Below are 19,685 nucleotides of genomic sequence, written 5' to 3'. Positions count from 1 at the left end.
CTTTCCATCTTGGCGGTTCCATACCGTTTTATTAGCGCTTACTAAGAAACCATTTGAACCTCTTCGAGAAGTGGACTTAAAATGGGTACGAATGAAAACTCTCTTTTTAGTAGCCATTACATTGGCCCGTCGGGTTTTGGAACTGGGGGCCCTCTCAGTGAAAGCGGGTCTTTGCGTGTTTCACAAAGAAAAGGTGGTTTTGCGCACGGACCCCTCTTTCATTCCCAAGGCTGCTTCTAGGTTCCACCGATCACAAGAAATCTATTTACCCACCTTTTGTCCAGATCCCAAACACCCAAAGGAGGTAGTCTGGCATACTCTAGATGTGCGCAGAGCCTTGAAGATTTTCATTCTAAGATCGGAGTCAATTAGAAAATCTGACTATATGTTCATTAACATTTCTCCTCCTAGAGCTGGAGACAAGATGTCTAATTCTTCAATTAGTACAGTTTTGAAGGCCTGCATTAGCGAAGCTTATAGGGCATCAGGGTTACAGGTACCTGGAGGAATCACGGCACACTCGCTTAGGAGTGCCTCCACAAACGCGGCACTGCTGAATAGGGCTTCAGTCGAAGAGGTGTGTAGAGCTGCTACTTGGTCCTCTCCGTCTACATTCATAAGGCATTATAAGATACATTCCATGGCATCAGCAGATGCAGCATTTGGAAGAAAGGTATTGCAACATGTCCTGGGGGAGGTCAGCGATGAAGACCCACCCGATTAAAAGGGGACTGCTCTGGTAGGTCCCACAGAGATGTCCGACAACCTCTGAGGGAGAATGGCCCATTGGACTTACCGTGAGGGGTCCTTCTCCTCAGAGGTTCGGAGGACATCTCGCCACTCCCAGGTTCATTTCATCGCTTAGGTTTCTTTCTACAGCCTATCTCCCTTGTACTGTGTTTCTTTCAGTATTATTGGAGTTCACGTTTACAGTTTGCATTTTAGTATGAGTTGTTAGTGTGTTTATAGTCCTTCTAGTTAGAGGGAAGACGATACTGCTTTCGGAGTCCCACAACTGAGGGCGGGGTTATTCCGAAGGCGCCAACAGGAAGGTGAAAAACGTGTTTCCTGCCTCCCTGAAGGAACAGTAGGAATAACCCACAGAGATGTCCTCCGAACCTCTGAGGAGAAGGACCCCTCACGGTAAGTCCAATGGGCCGTTCTCTTTCATTCTTTAGGATATCAAGCTTTGAGCAGCATCAAGAAAAATGGGGAGATGAAAGAAGACAATGCCAGTGGTACAGTGGGAAAACACAGCTTTGTTGAGGGATCTGAAACATATAAAAGAATATCTTCAAAATCTTGTGTTTTGATTGTTTTAATACTATAACATTGTTTCTTTTATATGATGTTTCAGATCCTCTTACAAAGCTGTGTGCTTGTTTAGTATCCATTCAGTTTTCCTTTTAGCACGGTATTTCATGTGCTATAAGAAAAATTCCATGAATACTTTGCACTTGAGAAAGAGTTGCAAATTGTCTTTTCTCTGTGCTGCCATAGCCCATGGATCTTCACTTTTGCAATTTGAGAGTTAGGAAACAATACAATTGAAGGTGAAAACAAATTTGTATTAAACAAACTGTGTTTGAGCTGCCAGTTTACCTGCATTCTATAACATTGAAAATACCAAATAGTAACAATGTGTTATCATTAAACATCACGTATTGTTGCCAGATTATTTACATTTAAAGCAAGAATTTTGAGTAGAAGTCTGTATTTCTCAAACAAAAAAAGGAGGGTTTTCTTTTTTTATTATCTTTTATTAAATTTTATATATGTTACAATGAACAAATAATTAATTTACATACATCAAACAGACCACTCATCAAACACCCAGTAACCCATCACCATAGTCACCTCTGCTAATCTGTCTCTGCCTATTACTTGCCTAATCTCCAATGTTGCTCTCTGGTTGCCACCAGCCCCTACAGTACGAGAGTAATTTCATTTGCACTGCAGTGCCCTTTATGTCCTTCCGCCCTAATCCAGTGCGCCCTAGACGGCCGTCAAAAAGGTTGACCAAATTTCGTCAAACTGCTGGGATTGCATCAGACGTCGATAAACTATCCTTTCCTCTACCACCAGTGCGAGCATTTCTTCTAACCAGAGAGCTACAGTGCCTGAAAAATCTGTTCTCCACATCCGCATAATAATCCTCTTAGCTGTCATCAGTGCCTGATACCCCCACTGTCACTGCGGGCGCGACAGTGCCCAAACTGACGGAAAATAGTTCAGCAAAATTTGAACGGCGGTGAATTTATATTGTGTCCCAATCATACGATTCATCCAGGCCAATACTCCTCCCCAAAATTCCACCAACACCGGGCATGTCCAAAGCATATGACACAAACCCGCTTCAGCTGTTAGACACCGCCAGCACAACGATGAAGAGGAAAGGTTGTGTTTGTACAAACGAGCTGGGGTCCAATAAATTCGAAAATGAATTTTTTTCTGGATTAGTATCAGACGCTGATCCTTGGAAACCTGAATTGTCCTACTAATCATACTCCACTGAAATGGCAGAATGTTAACTTTTAGGTCATCAGCCCATTTTATCCGCAGTTCCTCAATTAGCTGTTGTTGCATTCCGGACCGAAAGAGCACATATAAGGCTTGTACCGGTTTGTCATGTTGTAAAGCACGCCTTATTCTTACTAAAAGGGGTGGGGGATCCGGAGCAGCCAAAGCATCTGGTCCCAATAGCAGTGTTAAAGCTGTCTTCATTTGGCAATATTGCAACCATTGATTAGGCTCAAGTCCATATTTATCTTGAAGTTCCACGAAAGTCCAAAACACTTATCTATTTGTATCGCGGAGATGGTCTAAAGTGACAATCCCCTTTTCCGCCCGTCTTGTCCAAACCACCGGGTGTTCACTGACCTTTAATACTGGGTTGCCCCAGAGAGTCGTAGCGGCATGTAAAAAGACATTAAAGCCCTGTGCAGAGCCGAATTGCTGCCAAATTCATCTAGCAGCCTGAATCGGTGGAGGTAGGACGTCATCTCGACAGTGATTCGAGCCCAGTACTTCTAACGAAGACAGGGGGACAATCGATGCAGCCTCCAGAGCAACCCATTCTGGGGAGTCCCCTCCGTCAGCCTGTCTCCATCTATTAGCCAATGCCAACAAATAGGCCTTGTGATAAGCACTTAAGTCTGGTAAGCCAAACCCGCCTTGATCGGGGGAGAGTTGTAGCCGTGCCAGAGAGAGACGCGGTCGCTTCCCTTCCCACAGAAAGTTCGCCACTAGTGAGTTAAGTTCTCGAAACCATTTCTGCGGAATATACTGATGGAGGGCACGGAGAGCCTAAAATAATCGCTGGAAGATAACCATTTTCAAAGCATTAACTTTGCCCGACAGTGACAGCGGGATAGATCTCCATCGAACAAGATCAGACTTTGTCTTATCTATAAGTTTCCTAAAGTTCAAGCCCACTAAGTGTTGTATTCGGCATGGGATTAGCAATCCTAGATATTGAATAGATTCCTCCTGAAGTGCAAACCGCGGTCCCACTGCATCTGAAATCTTCCTTCTGCCCACTTGAAGTAGCTCCGTTTTCCCCCAATTCACTTTGTAGCCTGCGAGTTGGCTAAATTCATCAGTAAGTTTAATAATAGCTGGGATCGAAGAATCTGGCTCAGTCACCATCAGAAGAGCATTGTCGGCATATAACAATATTTTGAATTCAGATGAGCAGTACTTCATTCCGTATATGTCCATCCGTCAACGCACCGCTTGGGCAAGTGGTTCAATACAAATATTGAACAAAAGAGGGGATAGCGGGCATCCTTGCCTAGTTCCACACAATAAATCAACTGGATCTGATAAAACACTGTTAACCTTGATTCTTGATGCAGCATTTTCATAAATCAGCTGGGTCCAACGAAGGAACACATCCGGAAAGCCCAAGTGGCTCATCACATTTCTCAAGAACCGTCTGTCAACACGGTCAAAAGCTTTTTCAGCATCAGTGGATATTAAAAAAAGCAGGTTCTTCCTTCTCATTGTATATGGCGACTAAATCGGTAATTAAGCGAACATTATCCACGCCCGCACGGCCCCGAATGAAGCCCGTCTGTGCTCTGTTCACCACCTGAGTTATTACTGACTGGAGGTGCTGCGCAAGTATGGTTGTCAGTATCTTATTATCAACGTTCAGTAGGGATATCGGGCGGTAACTTGAACAAAGTTGTAAGGGCTTCCCCGGCTTGGGGATCAAAGTGATAGATGCTGCATTGAACTTCTTTGAAAGCATACCCTTATCAAAAATAGCCTGGTAAGTCTTTAACAGTTTAGAAGCTAGTATATCTTTAAACCTTATATACCAAGCCGGGGAAAACCCATCTGGTCCAGGAGCTGATGCCTGCCGGAGTGCCCCAATCGCAGCCGTTACTTCCTCCAGTCTTAGGGGCGCAGAGAGCACCCCTTGAGCTTCCACACTCAGTTCTGGTAAACAGAGCTGTCGCAAAAAGGCATGTTGTTTATCATCAGTCGCATCCACATGGCCTTTATAAAGCGCCTGATAAAAAAGACGAAATTGATCGGCAATCCCTGCAGGGGTAACATGAACTGTACTCGTGTCGTCGCTAATCTGCATGACCCATCGTCCTTCTCTCTGGCCCTTTAACCTGGAAGCCAATAATTTTCCCTGCTTCTCACCGAATTCCCAGTACTGGTGCTTTATCTGGGCATATATAAATTCAGATCTGCGGGACTTCAGCAAGTTCAGTTGAAATGTTAGTTGTTGAATTTGTCCATGGAGAGCCAGTGATGGTTTTTGGAAATATTTTTCCCATTGATCCTGCAGCAATTTCTCCAACTCTTGCTCGTGTTGGGCCTGCTCCCTTTTCTTTGCCACTGAGTACGCGATTATACGACCTCTCATTACAGCTTTAAATGCTTCCCAAACGTTTAAATAATGCTCCACCGACCCCTCATTGGTCTGAAAAAACTGATGGATCTCCCTTGTCATCTGCTGGCAGAAAACCGTATAGTTCACAAGCGAGTTATTAAAACACCACATGGTGTTTTTCTCAGGCCGGTTAGGCATGTTCAATTCCATAGTTACTCCATGGTGATCTGAGAGAGAGAAAGAGCATATCTGGGCATTCTGAACCAAATGGAACCTGGAACTTGACATCAGCAGGTAATCGATCCTAGCCATACTTTGGTGGACATGAGAGAAATGAGTAAACCCTTTCCGCTCTCTGTATCATTCTCTCCACACGTCCAGTAGGCCGAACTCGGTCATCAATGCCGTAAGCGCCGCCCACGTCCTTGGGGAGCGCAAGACTGAATTGGCAGTGCGATCCTTATCTTTGTCTAGGACTAAGTTGAAATCTCTCCAAAATTAACCACTCAAAATCCAACTTCCTTAATATATTGGCGATTTCATAAATTATAGCGGGCTCATCTCTGTTAGCGCCGTAAAGGTTGACCAAGGCGAGCTTTTGGCCTTGCAGTTGTCCACACAAAATAACACATCGCCCCTGGGAGTCAGAAAATTTCTCAAAGTTACTCCAGCCCGAGCGGGCTCGAATAATTATTGCAACGCCACGTGCATTCCGCTCATATCCTGAGCAGTAAACCTGATCTCCTTGGCACTTTCTTCTTCCAAAAGGAGGGTTTTCTTAATGTTCCCAAAACTTTCAGGTTTTCCATTGGACGTTTTGGATGTGAACCACCTTGCCTTATAGAATTTCATTTAGAAAAGTCTAAAATAGAAAACAGTTCAAAGAAGCTTCTTTTTCTGGTGCTTATCCCAAATATCTTGGGGTGGGGGGGTTGAGAGAAAGAGAGAGCTAGTTGGGTGTAGTGAGGGCAGGGGAGGGAAAGAGAATGTACATGTAGTCTAGGACACCCCCTCCCCAAGGAAACACACACAGGCCTTTTCTAAACCAGGTGTGGCCTTGGTGGCAGAGCTCTGAAGCAGGGAGGCCGTTCTAGAAGACTCTACCCTCCTGACTCAGACCCACTGGCAGCAGAGTCCGTCCTAGCCCTATTGGCTCCACAAACTCCTCTCTCCCCTTTTGCCCAAAGAAAGGGCGAGGCTCATGCCAGGGCAAGCAGAGGGATTTGGGCCCTTGCTGATTGGGCAGGGAGTGATGGCAAGGCCTCCATTGGGATGCATTTTGTCAGTGCTGCTGCTGCATGGCCAGCTGCTGCTCATTCTCATAGGCTGGGTGACCATCATGGGTTGCAGGCCCTTGTCCAGCAGCATCTCACTCGCCCGGCAGGCATCCTCTTCCTCACTTGACCCCTGCAGTAGCCCGCCCCGCCATCAGATGGTGCCCTAGGCAGTTGCCTACTTGACTGACTCCGTAGCACTGCTCTGGTGGTTAAGAGTGATGGAATCTGCAGAACTGGGTTTGATCCTCCACTCCTTCTGTCATGATCTCAGGCCTAGTGTGGCCTAGAGGGCAGGGAGAAGCCTGCCTAAGTAGATACAGGGGCCTACATCTTCCAGGATCACTTCTGTCCATATGATTGGGTGGCAGAGTTTTGGAGGGAAAACTAGCCCAAAGCGGGGTTGGGAGTTGGGACCTGGAAGGAAAGCATAAAAGGCCAAGCCATAGACAGAGTGCATTCTCTCTGGAGAAGGCTGCAGGGAGAAAGGTTCTCTCTGGAGAGACTGGAGAGCAGCAGGAGGGTTCCCTCATTCAAGAAGGGTGAGTCTTTGGTATCAGAGAAAGGAAACATCCAGTCAGATGCATCAGAGCTGTTTATTTACACCAACCTTTACTGTTTCTTATTTCATTGTGCACTAAATGTATTATTACCCACTATTGTCTGAGCACTTACATTAAAACTGTTATCATTAAACTGCCTGGGCCCTCACGTCTCATCGGTCACAGTTAAAACAGTTTTGCTAAAAAGATATCTCTTAATAAATAAGACAGGGTTGGGTGGGTGCTCTGGGCCCTTCCAGGCAGACCCTTACCAGAGTGGTGGCAGCCAATAGAAAGCCCTTCTTGGTCCCCACTGTGTGACACCTTCACATACAACTTCTGGGTGACCTTGGGTCAGTCACAGATCTTTCAGAGCTGTTCTCTCACGAGCAGTTCTCTCGACCTACCTGTTGTGGGGGGAGGAAGGGAAGGAGATTATAAACTGTTCTGAGCTCCAAGTGAAGCATGGGGTATAAATCCAGTCCTGTCTTCTTTGTTGAAGGGTTTTTTTAAAGTGAGCAAGTTGAAGAGTCTTAAGTGACTTTCTTTCCAAGCTTTCCCATCTCTTATCCTTAAGAGAAGTTGTCTTCCTCTTCTCTCACTTTCTTACCTTCCTTTTAAAAGGAAGAGAGTGTGCCAGAATGTCTTGGAGGGTATAGGTCTGTAAATGACCATCACCTGTGTGCAACTTGTTGACCCTTTTGAAGAATTGTAAAGCCTTCCTTTTGCAAAAGTCAGCATTATTCCCTTTTGCAAGGCCTGTCCTTTAATATCATTTTCCAACAGCTTTACTTGAGACAGAAATCAGGTTCCTGGTTCGTACTTCAGCTGGTGTTAGTGAGCTGTAAGTGGTCCTGTGTAAGAAGTTTGATTTTAGTTTGAAGTTAAGCATCAGTTTTACCTTTAAGTTAAGAGTGGCCTGTTCCTGTGGTTTGTATTGCTAAACTTGTCAGATATAAAACATTATCATTTGAATTTTGACAGGTTTTGAAATGTCATACTCCAAAAGATGTTTGAATGAAAATAATTATTTATAGCAGCATGATGCAAATGTATGGTAGTGTTGGAGGGTGGGGTTAGAAAGTCTAATGTATTGGATGTCTGGGACCTAATTTCCTTGTACATGTAAGTTTCTGTTAGGAATAATGAAATTAAAGTGGCAGTAAAAATAATTAGGATAAAATTTCTTGCAAAATGGCTTTGACATGTAGAAAAGGAACAGCAAGCAACAGCATTAACTGTATGATAGCAATAAATGTATAATGAGCAGGTTTGGGGAAAGAGTGTTACTTCAGAAGCAAAAAATCAGTGGCTGTGACTTAATTTGGTACATCTCTCTAAAACAGTGATTGCCAGTAGTAGTTAAATGTCTGTTTTCTAGCCAAACAAGTTGTGGTTATACTGGGAATAATTTCAGCATCATAACATATTTTGGCATTTCCCTTCCCCAACATTCACTTTTTAAAAGCCCTGTTTCTATCCTTGCTCTTAATTTTCTGTATTCAATAGCTTTTGTGTGTCCTTTCTCTCTTGCACTCAGAAAAAAGTAGGTTGATATGATTGCTGTTGTCTATTTGCTATGTAATGTACATTGCAGGGAATAGTTACAATCTGATGGTGTTAGCTCATTTCTCATCTGGGCTGTTCTGATATTACTCTTAACTTGATTTAGCTGATGGGCTGTCCAAACGTTGGAATGGCTAATAATATGCAATCAGTGTTTCTTGGAGCACATTTGCGCACAACTTTTTTTTTTTAAGCTACTTACATTGGATGGTTTTGAAGATTTTCTAGTAGATGAGAAATTAAATATGCAAGCACTCCTGCTAAATATTCCAGACTGTCTTAAATGTGTAGAAATCCTAATGCGTGCATTCCTCTTGCTTTTACAGTTATTCACGGACGGAATTACCAATAAGCTTATTGGCTGTTACGTGGGTGAAGATTTGGATGATGTGGTCCTTGTTAGAATTTATGGAAATAAGACAGAGCTGTTAGTTGATCGAGAGGAGGAAGTAAAGAGCTTCCGTGTGTTGCAGGCCCATGGTTGTGCGCCGCAACTCTACTGTACTTTCACTAATGGCCTGTGCTATGAGTTCATGCCAGGAGAAGCCCTGGATCCAGAACATGTTTGCAACCCGGAAATATTCAGGTAAGTACTTCAGAATTACTGTGTTTAATGTTTGTTGTGTTCTATTTTCATTTTTCTCCAAGGAGCTTAAATTGCTTTCCAGCCATACTGTCACCTTGCAGATTCCATGGTGCATTTTGGTAAATTATATCTAATGTTCAGAGACAGCATAGTTTTTTGTGGACAAATAAGCAGCTTACAAAATAAAAAAAGGCATGAGCCCTTCTTCTGTGTCCCTTGACTAAAATACTGATCAGGCACTAATCTTCCCCTATTTGACAAGTGTGATTTTCTGCCTTCTCAGTGAAGAAGGCTTACTTTGGTATGTCCCCGCCTCCATCTTTGCCATTTGCTCCTTAAAGGTTCTGTTTGGCTGTCTTGCTGACAATAGTTATCCATAGTACTGCCCGTTTTCTGTCTTCTTTAAGACACTTCAGAATGTTGTATTACTTTTGTACAGGCAGTCTGATGGCTTTCTATTTATTTGCATATATTTTTGTTTCAGCTGAAAGTAGGGGTGTGCATTTGGCATAAACTGAGCCAAATAAATACCCGAATAATACCTTATCAGTATTATTCATTCATTTCCTAAGTCATTATTTAATCATTATTCAGTCATTTCTGATTTGATTTGAGAATCTGATTCAGCTACTGGTATAGTGATCTGGAAATAAAAATTGAAATTATTCAGCTTTTATTTGGGTCTAGTCAGTAATACCAAATATCAAGTTAGCCATTTTAATTTATCTGCTGGCCAGACCTGTTGGGCTATTAGGTTGAAATGGCTGGCAGCCATTTCACAGGCTGGTTTTGCTCTCCACTACTAGCAGAAAGGAGGGAGGGAAGATCTCAGATTTCTTCCCTCAGGATTGGCTCCTGGGAGGGCTCTGTTGGGCAGTCTGAGGCCATGAAATGGCTGCCAGCCATTTAATCCTGACAGCCCAACACATTCACCCATCAGCCCTCCCAGAAGCTGTTCCTGTGGGGAGAACTCTCCCTGCAGGCTCAACTGGGGCCCTGCTGGGCTGCCCGGCTGAAACCTGACTTCCCAACAGAGCTTCCCTAGGAGCTGATCCTTCAGGTAGAACTCTCCCTGCAGGCTCTGCTGGGCAGCCCAATGGAAGCTAGACTGCCCAACAGAGCCTGCTAAGGAACCGATCCTGTGGGGAGAAATTGCACTCTGTCTCTTTGAAACTGGTGTTAGAGCTTTCATTCTAGTGTTGTTTTAAAGTTGTAATTTGAAAGTACCACTGATTAATGATCTTACTCTGTGAAGTGTAAGTATCAACATCTCTTGTTCCTTCAGCAATAGTAGTACTTTGCTATCTTTGCCTGCCTTTTGTATGTTAGTAATAGAGTTCTCAGTGTTTTAAGTGGACATTGGTCAAAGTCAAGCTACTTGTAAACATTATTACAGTGAAATTTTGTTTTATGCGAAACTTCAATTTCTTGCAGGCTTATAGCCAGGCAACTTGCTAAAATACATGCTATTCATGCTCACAATGGATGGATTCCCAAGTCCAATTTATGGCTGAAGATGGGGAAATACTTCTCTCTAATACCAAAGGAATTTGCAGATGAGGAACTGCACAAAAGGTAAATGTTTAGATTATTTTCTGAATCTTATTGTGCAACTTGAATTTGGCAAAAGCCTGCCATGGGATAGCTTTTATTATCCATGTTCCACTTGGAAATGTTGGTCTGTAATTAAATTCTAAGCAAAAGTATTGGCCAGAAATTGCATATAGCTTGCAGCACTTTATTACAGTGTTAGAAAGGGGCTTATTGAATATTACATTTGTGGTGATGGAACAGACTATCATTTTTATATTTTATATTATCATTTTATGTCGACTGCGGGGTGAATGATAGAGGTTTACAAGATTATGCGTGGGATGGAGAAAGTAGAGAAAGAAGTCCTTTTCTCCCTTTCTCACAATACAAGAACTTGTGGGCATTCAATGAAATTGCTGAGTAGTTGGGTTAAAACGGATAAAAGGAAGTACTTCACCCAAAGGGTGATTAACATGTGGAATTCACTGCCACAGGAGGTGGTGGCAGCTACAAGCATAGCCAGCTTCAAGAGGGGGTTAGATAAAAATGTGGAGCAGAGGTCCATCAGTGGCTATTAGCCACAGTGTGTATATATATGTGTGTGTGTGTGTGTGTGTGTGTGTGTGTGTATATATATATAATTTTTTTGGCCACTGTGTGATACAGTGTGTTGGACTGGATGGACCATTGGCCTGATCCAACATGGCTTCCCTTAAGTTCTTATATAACATATTGAGAATGACTTCCATGGTACTGTTGAGCTCAGTACATTCTCTTTTCAAACTCCAAAGGTTTCTAAGGGACATCCCAAGTCCTCAGATCCTTCAGGAGGAAATGGCGTGGATGAAGGAGAGACTGTCTAACCTGGGCTCCCCAGTGGTGCTTTGTCACAATGATCTGTTGTGTAAAAATATCATCTACAATCAAAAACAAGGTAGGTATTGAATACAGCTGTAAGTAATCTTTTATTATGTATTGCCTGATATATAACAGTAATTTGTGCTTAGATAGTTGCCACTGTACTTAAAAACCTGCCTAAACATACTTTATTACAATTTGTTTGAGACACGTTCAGTGCCATACTAGCGTACTGTATAGAAATACTGTCTAAATAAATTATTAATTGTAGCTGTTAATATGTTTAAAAGAATCATAATATCAATTATCATTCCATTGTACTAGTAGCAGAAATTGTCTTAATTGTTGGTAAAAAACGTATTGTTTCCGACAGCCTTAGGAGCAAATGTCTCCAGGTTATTGTGTATTACCTGTGTATTATTCTGATTTGTCAGATTTGTTGATGCCACGGAGGAATTCTACATGGTGAAGTATCTGGAAAGATACTTTCCAAGACTCTGTTTATATCCTGCTGATGAGGTACATAGGTATCTTTAAGGCTTTATGTGTAAATATATTTGAGGTAGGAAGGATTCTAGAAACTGGCTAATTAGATTTATTTTTATTGTGGCAGAGTTTCAACAGTATTTCAAGTTTTGAAAAGAATGCTTTGTGTTCTAAGAACTGAATAATCAAGTTATTAAAAATGTAGATATTTGTAAATTTTGATGGGTTTTAATTTTGGTAACTTAAACGCATTAATTGAGGCAAAAGCCAGCTTTGAGAGTATGTATTTCCCCCCCTCTTTGGGGCAATCTTCTCTTTCTGGCCTTTATCAATGTTCCATATTAACCAATGTGAATCATGGGTTTCTCGCAAATCAGTGATTGCAATTATGGTTGAAGCATGGGTTGCATTACTTAAGATGCTGGATAGTCTCCTTTTAACATGAAATTGTAGGTAACGGTTTGAAGGTGAGGGGTGGGATATCACTCTGAGGGGGGGGGGGGAGAAAATGTGCATTTCAGGTTTTGGGATCCAGTTTGCAAATTATGGTTTGGAGAGAAGTCTCATATACATATGTGCCACGTTTGTATCGGAGCAGAATCAAACTTGATTGTTCATAATGAAGCAAAGGAGAATTTATGATCTGTGCGAAACTTTTTCAGAAAAATCTGTTGAACTTTGCATTTGATGCTGGCTTTATCAGAAGGGTAAATATACACTGGCTGTGACTGAAAGAAAATATTGTATGCAGATGTGCAGTATCTTTGCTATCTCTGCAGCAGTTCCCTGTTGCTGATAAAGCACTTCAGATTCCTGGATGTCAGAATTAAATGACCAGGTGCCAGGGTTTTGCTAACCCCAGTCATATTATTTTCTCCTGTGTGCTTATTCCTTCTGATTTTATTCAGTATAAACAGGTTGTGCAAAAACAAGATACCTTGTACGCACATTAAAGAACCGTGTGTTTTGCACAGTTCACAATTCAGACATGGCAAACTTGAAAAGTAGCTAATAAGTGAATCCCAAATATTAACGGGGCACCAGTGCTGTTATGCCCACAGCAGAAACTGCTCTTCTGTAGTTCTTGTGTTATGTTGGCTACTTGCAAGAGTACTTTGACGCACTGTAGTCACAGATTACTCTTCCAGAATCTATTTAGATCACACATCTTAAATTTTATTGCAATGCAAACAATATTACTAGATGGAGCTGTGTAAACTTACAGACGATAAACTTATAGAAAATGATAAACGTATATTTTGTCAGCTCTGAGGAAAGTGATGCAGACCCTTCTAATAATGGGTCCCGTTCTAACTACAAGCCCAAGAGAGTAGTTCAGAATTCAACAGTGTCAGCATTGCTAAGCTTGACATTCCCACTTTTCAAACAAATATGCTGTCATTTTCTTTTGCAAACAGAGTGGAGAATAAATCAGTGAGAGCAGTACATCATTTAAGAGCATTTCTACAAAAGCCAGTGTGTGAGTGTTTAGTGTTTGGGAACAGGGAGGGGGAGAGGGAAACTCTCAATATGGAACATTGCTTGCAACTTTTAAAGTATGGGGGGAATGTGAAGTGTATGTAGTAGCTAGAATGTGTCGATTGAAGATGAAGTATTTGAATATTGCAGCACAACACAAACACAGTAAGGGCAGATTTCATATGATCATGTTTGCCCTGCAGTGAACAAATAACCACTTCTTCACATGATCATGTAAATTAGCCTTCACCATGCCTAAGTCTTTTGTAATGCTGATTATCTCAAGCACTATTTTAATATTGAACTCACAAAACTATTTGTAAAATATTAAAGCTGTGTATTGTCTTGTGCTGGGCAGCAGTATTTATGAAAGTGGTACATATAGAAGAATCATTTATTTTTGCAGTGGAAACTCAGCTTTAACTTTAAAAAAACGTTGGCCAAATTTTTACAAATACAAATTTTTAAAAATACAGTTCAAATACAGCTGGTTTAAATGTTTTGCAAGTGTTTGAATAAGAACAAAGAACAACTTAAAGATGCACTTCGTTCTCTAGATTTCCCCCCTCAATAAATTAAAACATGTTCTTCTTTGAAAACCATTCTTTGAAACCATGACATCAGTTAATATGCCACTTGGTCTATTTTGAGTTGTATATTGTTTTTAAAAATTAGTGATTTTGCCATTTGAGATCCCATCTTCATCTTCTACATTTAACAGGAGCCTGGCACTTTAAAGGCTGGTATTTTATTCTAACGTAAGCTTTCATGAACTAGAGGATGTATTCTGAAGGAAGTGGCTCTAGTCCATGTAAGCTTATGCAAAAATTTGTTAGCTCTTAAAGTTCTACAAGACTCTTGTCTACATTTGGTGCTGCAGTTTAGCAAATGATAGTTCTCAACCAATTAGCTTTGTTAAAGAAAAACTGTCTTTGCCTTAGTCTCCTAAAACTGGAGTTCAGGTACTTTGCTAGGGATGCCAGTGTTCTGATCTAAATGGTCTGCTCTCTTTTTTACTTTTAGATACTTCTCTCTTTAAAAATATACAGTTTAGTATTTTCATACTGAAGATCACATTTCTTAAACATTTCTTAATGAAGTTTTCCGTTTCTTAAATGATTGGCCATATTCTTTATGTCTGCTTTCTTTGACTGCTTAATATGCTTTCTCTTACCAGTTTCTGTATTAGTGTCCTTACTTAGAAGTGTTGGTTTCCAGACCTTGCATACTTTTTTCCTCAGGGAACATCAGCAGAAATGCAACGTTAACAGAATTATCATTCCCCCCCCCCCTTAACAAATCATCTACAATTACAAGTTTAAAGGGAGCTTCTGATAGCCTTTCCATAGTATGCCACAAATACATTAGTTCCTGGTTTACATAAAAATCATAGTTTACCTTTACATCTGAACAGCCATATTGTGATTTGTGCTTGCCCTAAAAACCAGGATTGCATGTTGGACGCATAACTGTAGTTTGCAGCCTCAGTTTGCAGGGTAAACGCAAACCATAGCTTGGTTCTGATGTAGTGCAAGCCAGACACTGAATTGTCCCAAAGCAGATGAAAGTGAGACAACAGCTTCTTCCAAGTACATTCTCATGTTTGAGTAATTTGAGTGACCATGGTTAATAATTGTGTCTAAACTTCTCTTTTAAAATCTTACTAATTTGATAGAATTACAATGATCAGTTGGATTAAAAAGAAGTGCTGGCCCCTTGATGTCTACCTGTAGTCTAGATGTATTGCATTTTGCACAATAGATTCTTTGTTTAGTACTCTAGGGGACAGTATTGCCTTGCCTCTTCTAGGTGTTCTGATCTTTCAGGAAGTAGGTGCCCTACCAGCCTAGGAGTATATTTATGTGTTTTATAAAGAGAGCAGTAGTACCAAATGAAAAGATGGCAAGGCTGCTGGTTAGTAGTTCTTTCAGCCTTCAAATGTTCTTGTCCAATCACTATTATTTGTGCCATTGCTTAAGTAACAAACTGTGTTCATTGAACATTTTCAAAGATTCAGGCCATTGTCTAGTTTTTCAACCAGTAAAACTATCTGTTACAAACTGTGATGGTTAATTAAGAATACCTTGAAGAATAAGTAGCATAAAAGCTGATTTTCTTGAGGTCTGTTTTCTTCCTCTTGAATTCTACTCTGGTATGACTTCTAAAGCTCTGACTTGGATGACCCAGGTTATCCTGATCTCATATTTGGATGGGAGACCAGCAAGGAGGTCCAAGGTTGCTAGCCGTAGGCAGGCAATGGCAAACCACCTCTGTCTCTTCCTTGGAAACTTACCTAGTCACCATAAGTCATTTGCAACTTGACAGCACTGTACACACACACACATGAATTCTGAAATGTTTATTAAATATTCCTTGTCAAAACCAACATTCTTATCCTGTTCGCTAAGGAATAGAGAGCTGTAATGTCTAAAAACAATGCATTCTTTTATATGAGTTCCTATAAAACTAGGGTTTCAGAGTGTTATATTTAACACCCAGTCGTGTATTTTCAAATTGCTTTTAGCTTTGTATACACATCATTACACTGATTAAAAATTCTTATAACGTATTCATCTAACTTTTTGACCAGAAATTTGACACTTTTTCATGGAATATAGAACCCGGAGGTAGGTCAGACATCAGCACTGTGCCAGTCAAAGCTGTCTCTTGCTGCTTTCACTAACGCAGACTATCACCATTCAGGATATTAAATCAAACAACGGTGCCTTATGTAACACAGCTATATGCCATTTAAAACCCCCCCACGAACTCTGCTCACTGAATAGCACTGACATGTGTCCCACTAAGTTGTCGATATCGGATTTTTAAAGATGATGATGATATTGGATTTATATCCCGCCCTATACTCTGAATCTCAAGAGTGTCAGAGCATTCACAGTCTTTTTTACCTCCCCCCCCCCCCCCGCCAACAACAGATACCCTGTGAGGTTGGTGGGGCTAAGAGAGCTCTTACAGTAGCTGCCCTTTTAAGAACAACTCCTACTAGAGCTATGGCTGACCCAAGGCCATTCCAGCAGGTGCAAGTGGAGGAGCGGGGAATCAAACCCGGTTCACCCAGATAAGAGTCCATGCACTTAACCACTACACTAAACTGGCTCTCTTAAGAAGTAGCATGGCTCTTGTGTTCATATTGAATTCTTCCAGAATATTTCTGTACCGTTCTTTGAACGGGATGCAAACCTGCATATATTTCTATGCCTCCTTCACCTTCTGTCTCTTTTGGTTTCCTTGTGCTGCTGCTCCCCTCCCCACCTTCCATTCTTTTTTTCTAATTCTCATTCCCTAAAAACAAAAATTGTGATAAAGCAGCTCAGCTGACACATTCAGTAGAGAATCTTGAAAATATTAAGTGTGCATTTTCCACAGACATAGAACTAGATCTTAAGTAAGTCAGTATGGCAAATTCATCCTCCTGAAGACTTGAAAATGTAGTTCTTTGTGTGAAAAATATGGCTCCCCTTCCTGAACTAATATTTGTTAATTATATCATTCAGTGAGTTTTACAAGGGATTTCTCCTTGATGTATACAGAGTGTTACCCTCAACCCCCCACCTCCTCCAATTATATTTTCTTACAGTCATGTTTCATTGAGGTACAAAATCAAAGGGAGCTGTGCATCTGTATTTCTTGCAAAACTTAAATTTAAGGCTGAGTTCCACTGTAATGTTAGTTAGTGGTCTGCAAAAAGGAAGACCAGTGAAATGCAGAACTTTTCTCTTTAAAGTTTTGTGTCTTATCAAATATGAGTTTGCCAAATTTTCTTCATCTGCTACAGATTAGGTATGCCATTGTTGCTGCCAACTGGCGGCGTGCACCGTGCTACTTAAAGGCACTGACTGGAGGTTTATCGCATCACTTGTTCGCATGCACCTCCCCCTAGGAGAGCACGGAGCCTGGTAACAGCCTCATCTGTATCTTAGCTTCATATTTTTATTTTTAATTTTGTAATGCTGTTAATTGTAACTGGAAATTAGCATTTTGAATTAAAGCGAGGGTTACTTGGTGGTGATTAATGGCACTGCAGACTTCTATCCCAAGGTAGAACTTGGGTGCAGTAGAACGTTTATGTTAAATGTCTGTCTTATGCTTGGTACCAGCAGACCTTTTACTTGCCATCTGTTATCGACTTTAAAGACAAATGTTTGGATAAAAAGGACCATATGAATGGGCTTCTTTTAAAGTTAGCTCTATTAATCCTGGTTAGGCTGTGATGTCTTTTCTTTTCTTTTCTTTTTTACTGATACTTTATAAAAATGACTTTAAAAGATAATTGGGTTAGGAAATGGTGAACAGCCATCATTTAACAGCTACAAGAACTAAAGTTTCATTATCTGCCCGTAGGATGTAAATTATTCTCCAGCTTCTTGCAAGGTCCTTGCTGAGGAACCTTTGTGGAATTTAAATTTCCATTGTTTAGACGTATTCTAGAAGTTTTAGAAGGTATCTATTGCTACCAATTTAAACAGGTATAAAACCAAAACAATCATGTTGTCCCCATCCCCGCCCCTTCCGGAATCCTGGAAATCTGTAGCATTATTGAAATGCTGAAAATTTTCTAACATGCCTCTCTCCCCCTCCCCCCCACCGGCAATTATAATTCCCATGGTTCCTTATAAAAATAAATGTCTATTTAAACCCCTTTTAAATTCTATGGGTATGCACTTGCTGTGGGACAACTCTGAAGGTCACATTGAAACACTCAAAAATGATGGTGTTTCACTAAACAAACTCATACTTCTACTCAAGTCTTCAAATGCAGACGTTTCAGAGCCAAACTTTTAATCACCGCAGCAATTTCTGTATTACTTTTATATTAGTGACATTGTATTATTTCAGATTTTTAGTCAAAATCTGGAGAACATGAACATTTGAGGAAAGATTGGAGTATTGCATGGTCTCTCCATCATGGGCTACACAGTTCTTTTGGTATGAGAACATTTTTTTTGTTTGGGGGAATGAGTGTATGCTACAACATAAGCAAGGTAACTTTTTTTACTGTGTCCATTCCTTGTGAGGAAGCAAGGGCTACAGGGGAAAATATATATATATATATACAGTACATTCATTCCCTCATGCAAAACCACTACAATTGTGTTTATAAAAAATAAACCCTACCTGTAAGAATGCTAGTCTGTCAAAGGGAGTATTTTGTATTTTAAAATGTGTCAAATGCAGTTTTAATGAGTATTAAGATAACTACTGTCCCCCTGTGGTACAAAATAAAATTTGATGCTTAGGAATCTTAAACTCTGTAGATTGAACATGTATAGGAATGTATACCTTTGTTAATTAAAGAAGCTTTTTTTATTTATTTTTTTTAAATCCTTATCTTGGAATGTTTTAAGTGCATGCAAATAAGCACAAAAAACTGGAACACTGTCAAGGCACACTGAAGATGTGGGGCATTTGTTTCTCCTATACTTAACTCCTCTTACACTTTTTATTTTTTGTGTCTCATGTAGGTGATGTTCAGTTCATTGACTATGAGTATTCTGGATACAATTACTTGGCTTACGACATTGGAAATCACTTCAATGAATTTGCAGGTAGCTTAGTTTAACATGGCTTCCATATGTAAGTTTCATCTAGAACTCTTGGTTATGATGACTAAGGTCAGTATTGGGCTGACTTAGGGTTGCCATCTCTGGATTGGGAAATTATCCCTAGAGATTTGGGGGTGGAGCCTGGGAAAGGGAGGGAGCTCAGCATGGATGTGATAACAGTAAGCATGCTTACATCCATCCATATTAATAATGTAAACAACTTTCAGTCCACCCTCTGAAGCGTCCATTTTCTCCGGGGGAGCTGATCTCTGTAGTCTGGGGAACAGTTGTAATTTCTGAAGAGCACCAGCCCCCTCACCTCTGTACTAGCAACCCTAGCCTGACCAAAAATTCTTTGTCTGATTAGGAATAGTGTTTATGCATTGCTTACTTACCTGTCTCCCACTTCCCCTTCCTTGCTGCACATAGACGGCAGCAACTGAATTGGGGAGGGCTCATGGTGTTGTTTGAGCACCTGGTCTCCATTATCCTGGATATCGAATCCTTTGGAGAATACTTCGGTGCGGCGATAGGAGGCCAGGCTGGAGTGGGGCGGGTGGATGGGTGTAGAATGCAAGTCAAAGGACCCTTTGAGATCTCATGGTGCCAGAGTGGGGCAAGGGGAGCTGTCCTTCGTTGTAACAGTCTCATACCACTGTTGTATTTCCTCCTGTTGTATTGTATTCCTGTTTTTCACTTGCTTCCATGTGTACCCTATATTGTTCAAAAATGTAATGGCAAATGTCATAAGAGGAAGAAGGCCAACTTTACTTGAATTATAATGTGTGACAAAGAAAATGCACATATAACACCATTGGAAATAAAAGGGGTGCGTGCCTGCTGAGCATTTATTAAAAGATATGTGCATTTCCCCCCTGTATTTTCATTTTGAGTTGTAACTCAGTTAGAGTTGTATCTGCTTTTGCTCCTGTGAGAGCAGAAATG

The 19,685-nt window shown here is 40.9% G+C and overlaps 1 protein-coding gene across 1 annotated transcript in view; it reads left to right on the top strand.

Annotated features, from left to right (window-relative positions):
• The window catches only part of ETNK1 (ethanolamine kinase 1), a 54,643-nt gene that overhangs the window by 22,251 nt on the left and 12,707 nt on the right, over window positions 1-19,685 (top strand). The window contains exons 2-5 of the mRNA XM_060245900.1: window positions 8,561-8,820; window positions 10,255-10,395; window positions 11,145-11,287; window positions 18,660-18,743. Of these exons, the coding sequence (XP_060101883.1) occupies window positions 8,561-8,820; window positions 10,255-10,395; window positions 11,145-11,287; window positions 18,660-18,743 (628 nt within the window). The remainder of the gene's footprint in view (window positions 1-8,560; window positions 8,821-10,254; window positions 10,396-11,144; window positions 11,288-18,659; window positions 18,744-19,685) is intronic.

The sequence above is a fragment of the Heteronotia binoei genome, chromosome 8 (genome assembly GCF_032191835.1).
Source record: "Heteronotia binoei isolate CCM8104 ecotype False Entrance Well chromosome 8, APGP_CSIRO_Hbin_v1, whole genome shotgun sequence".
NCBI classification, from domain to species: domain Eukaryota; kingdom Metazoa; phylum Chordata; class Lepidosauria; order Squamata; family Gekkonidae; genus Heteronotia; species Heteronotia binoei.
This window is presented reverse-complemented; position numbering and strand designations above follow the sequence as displayed.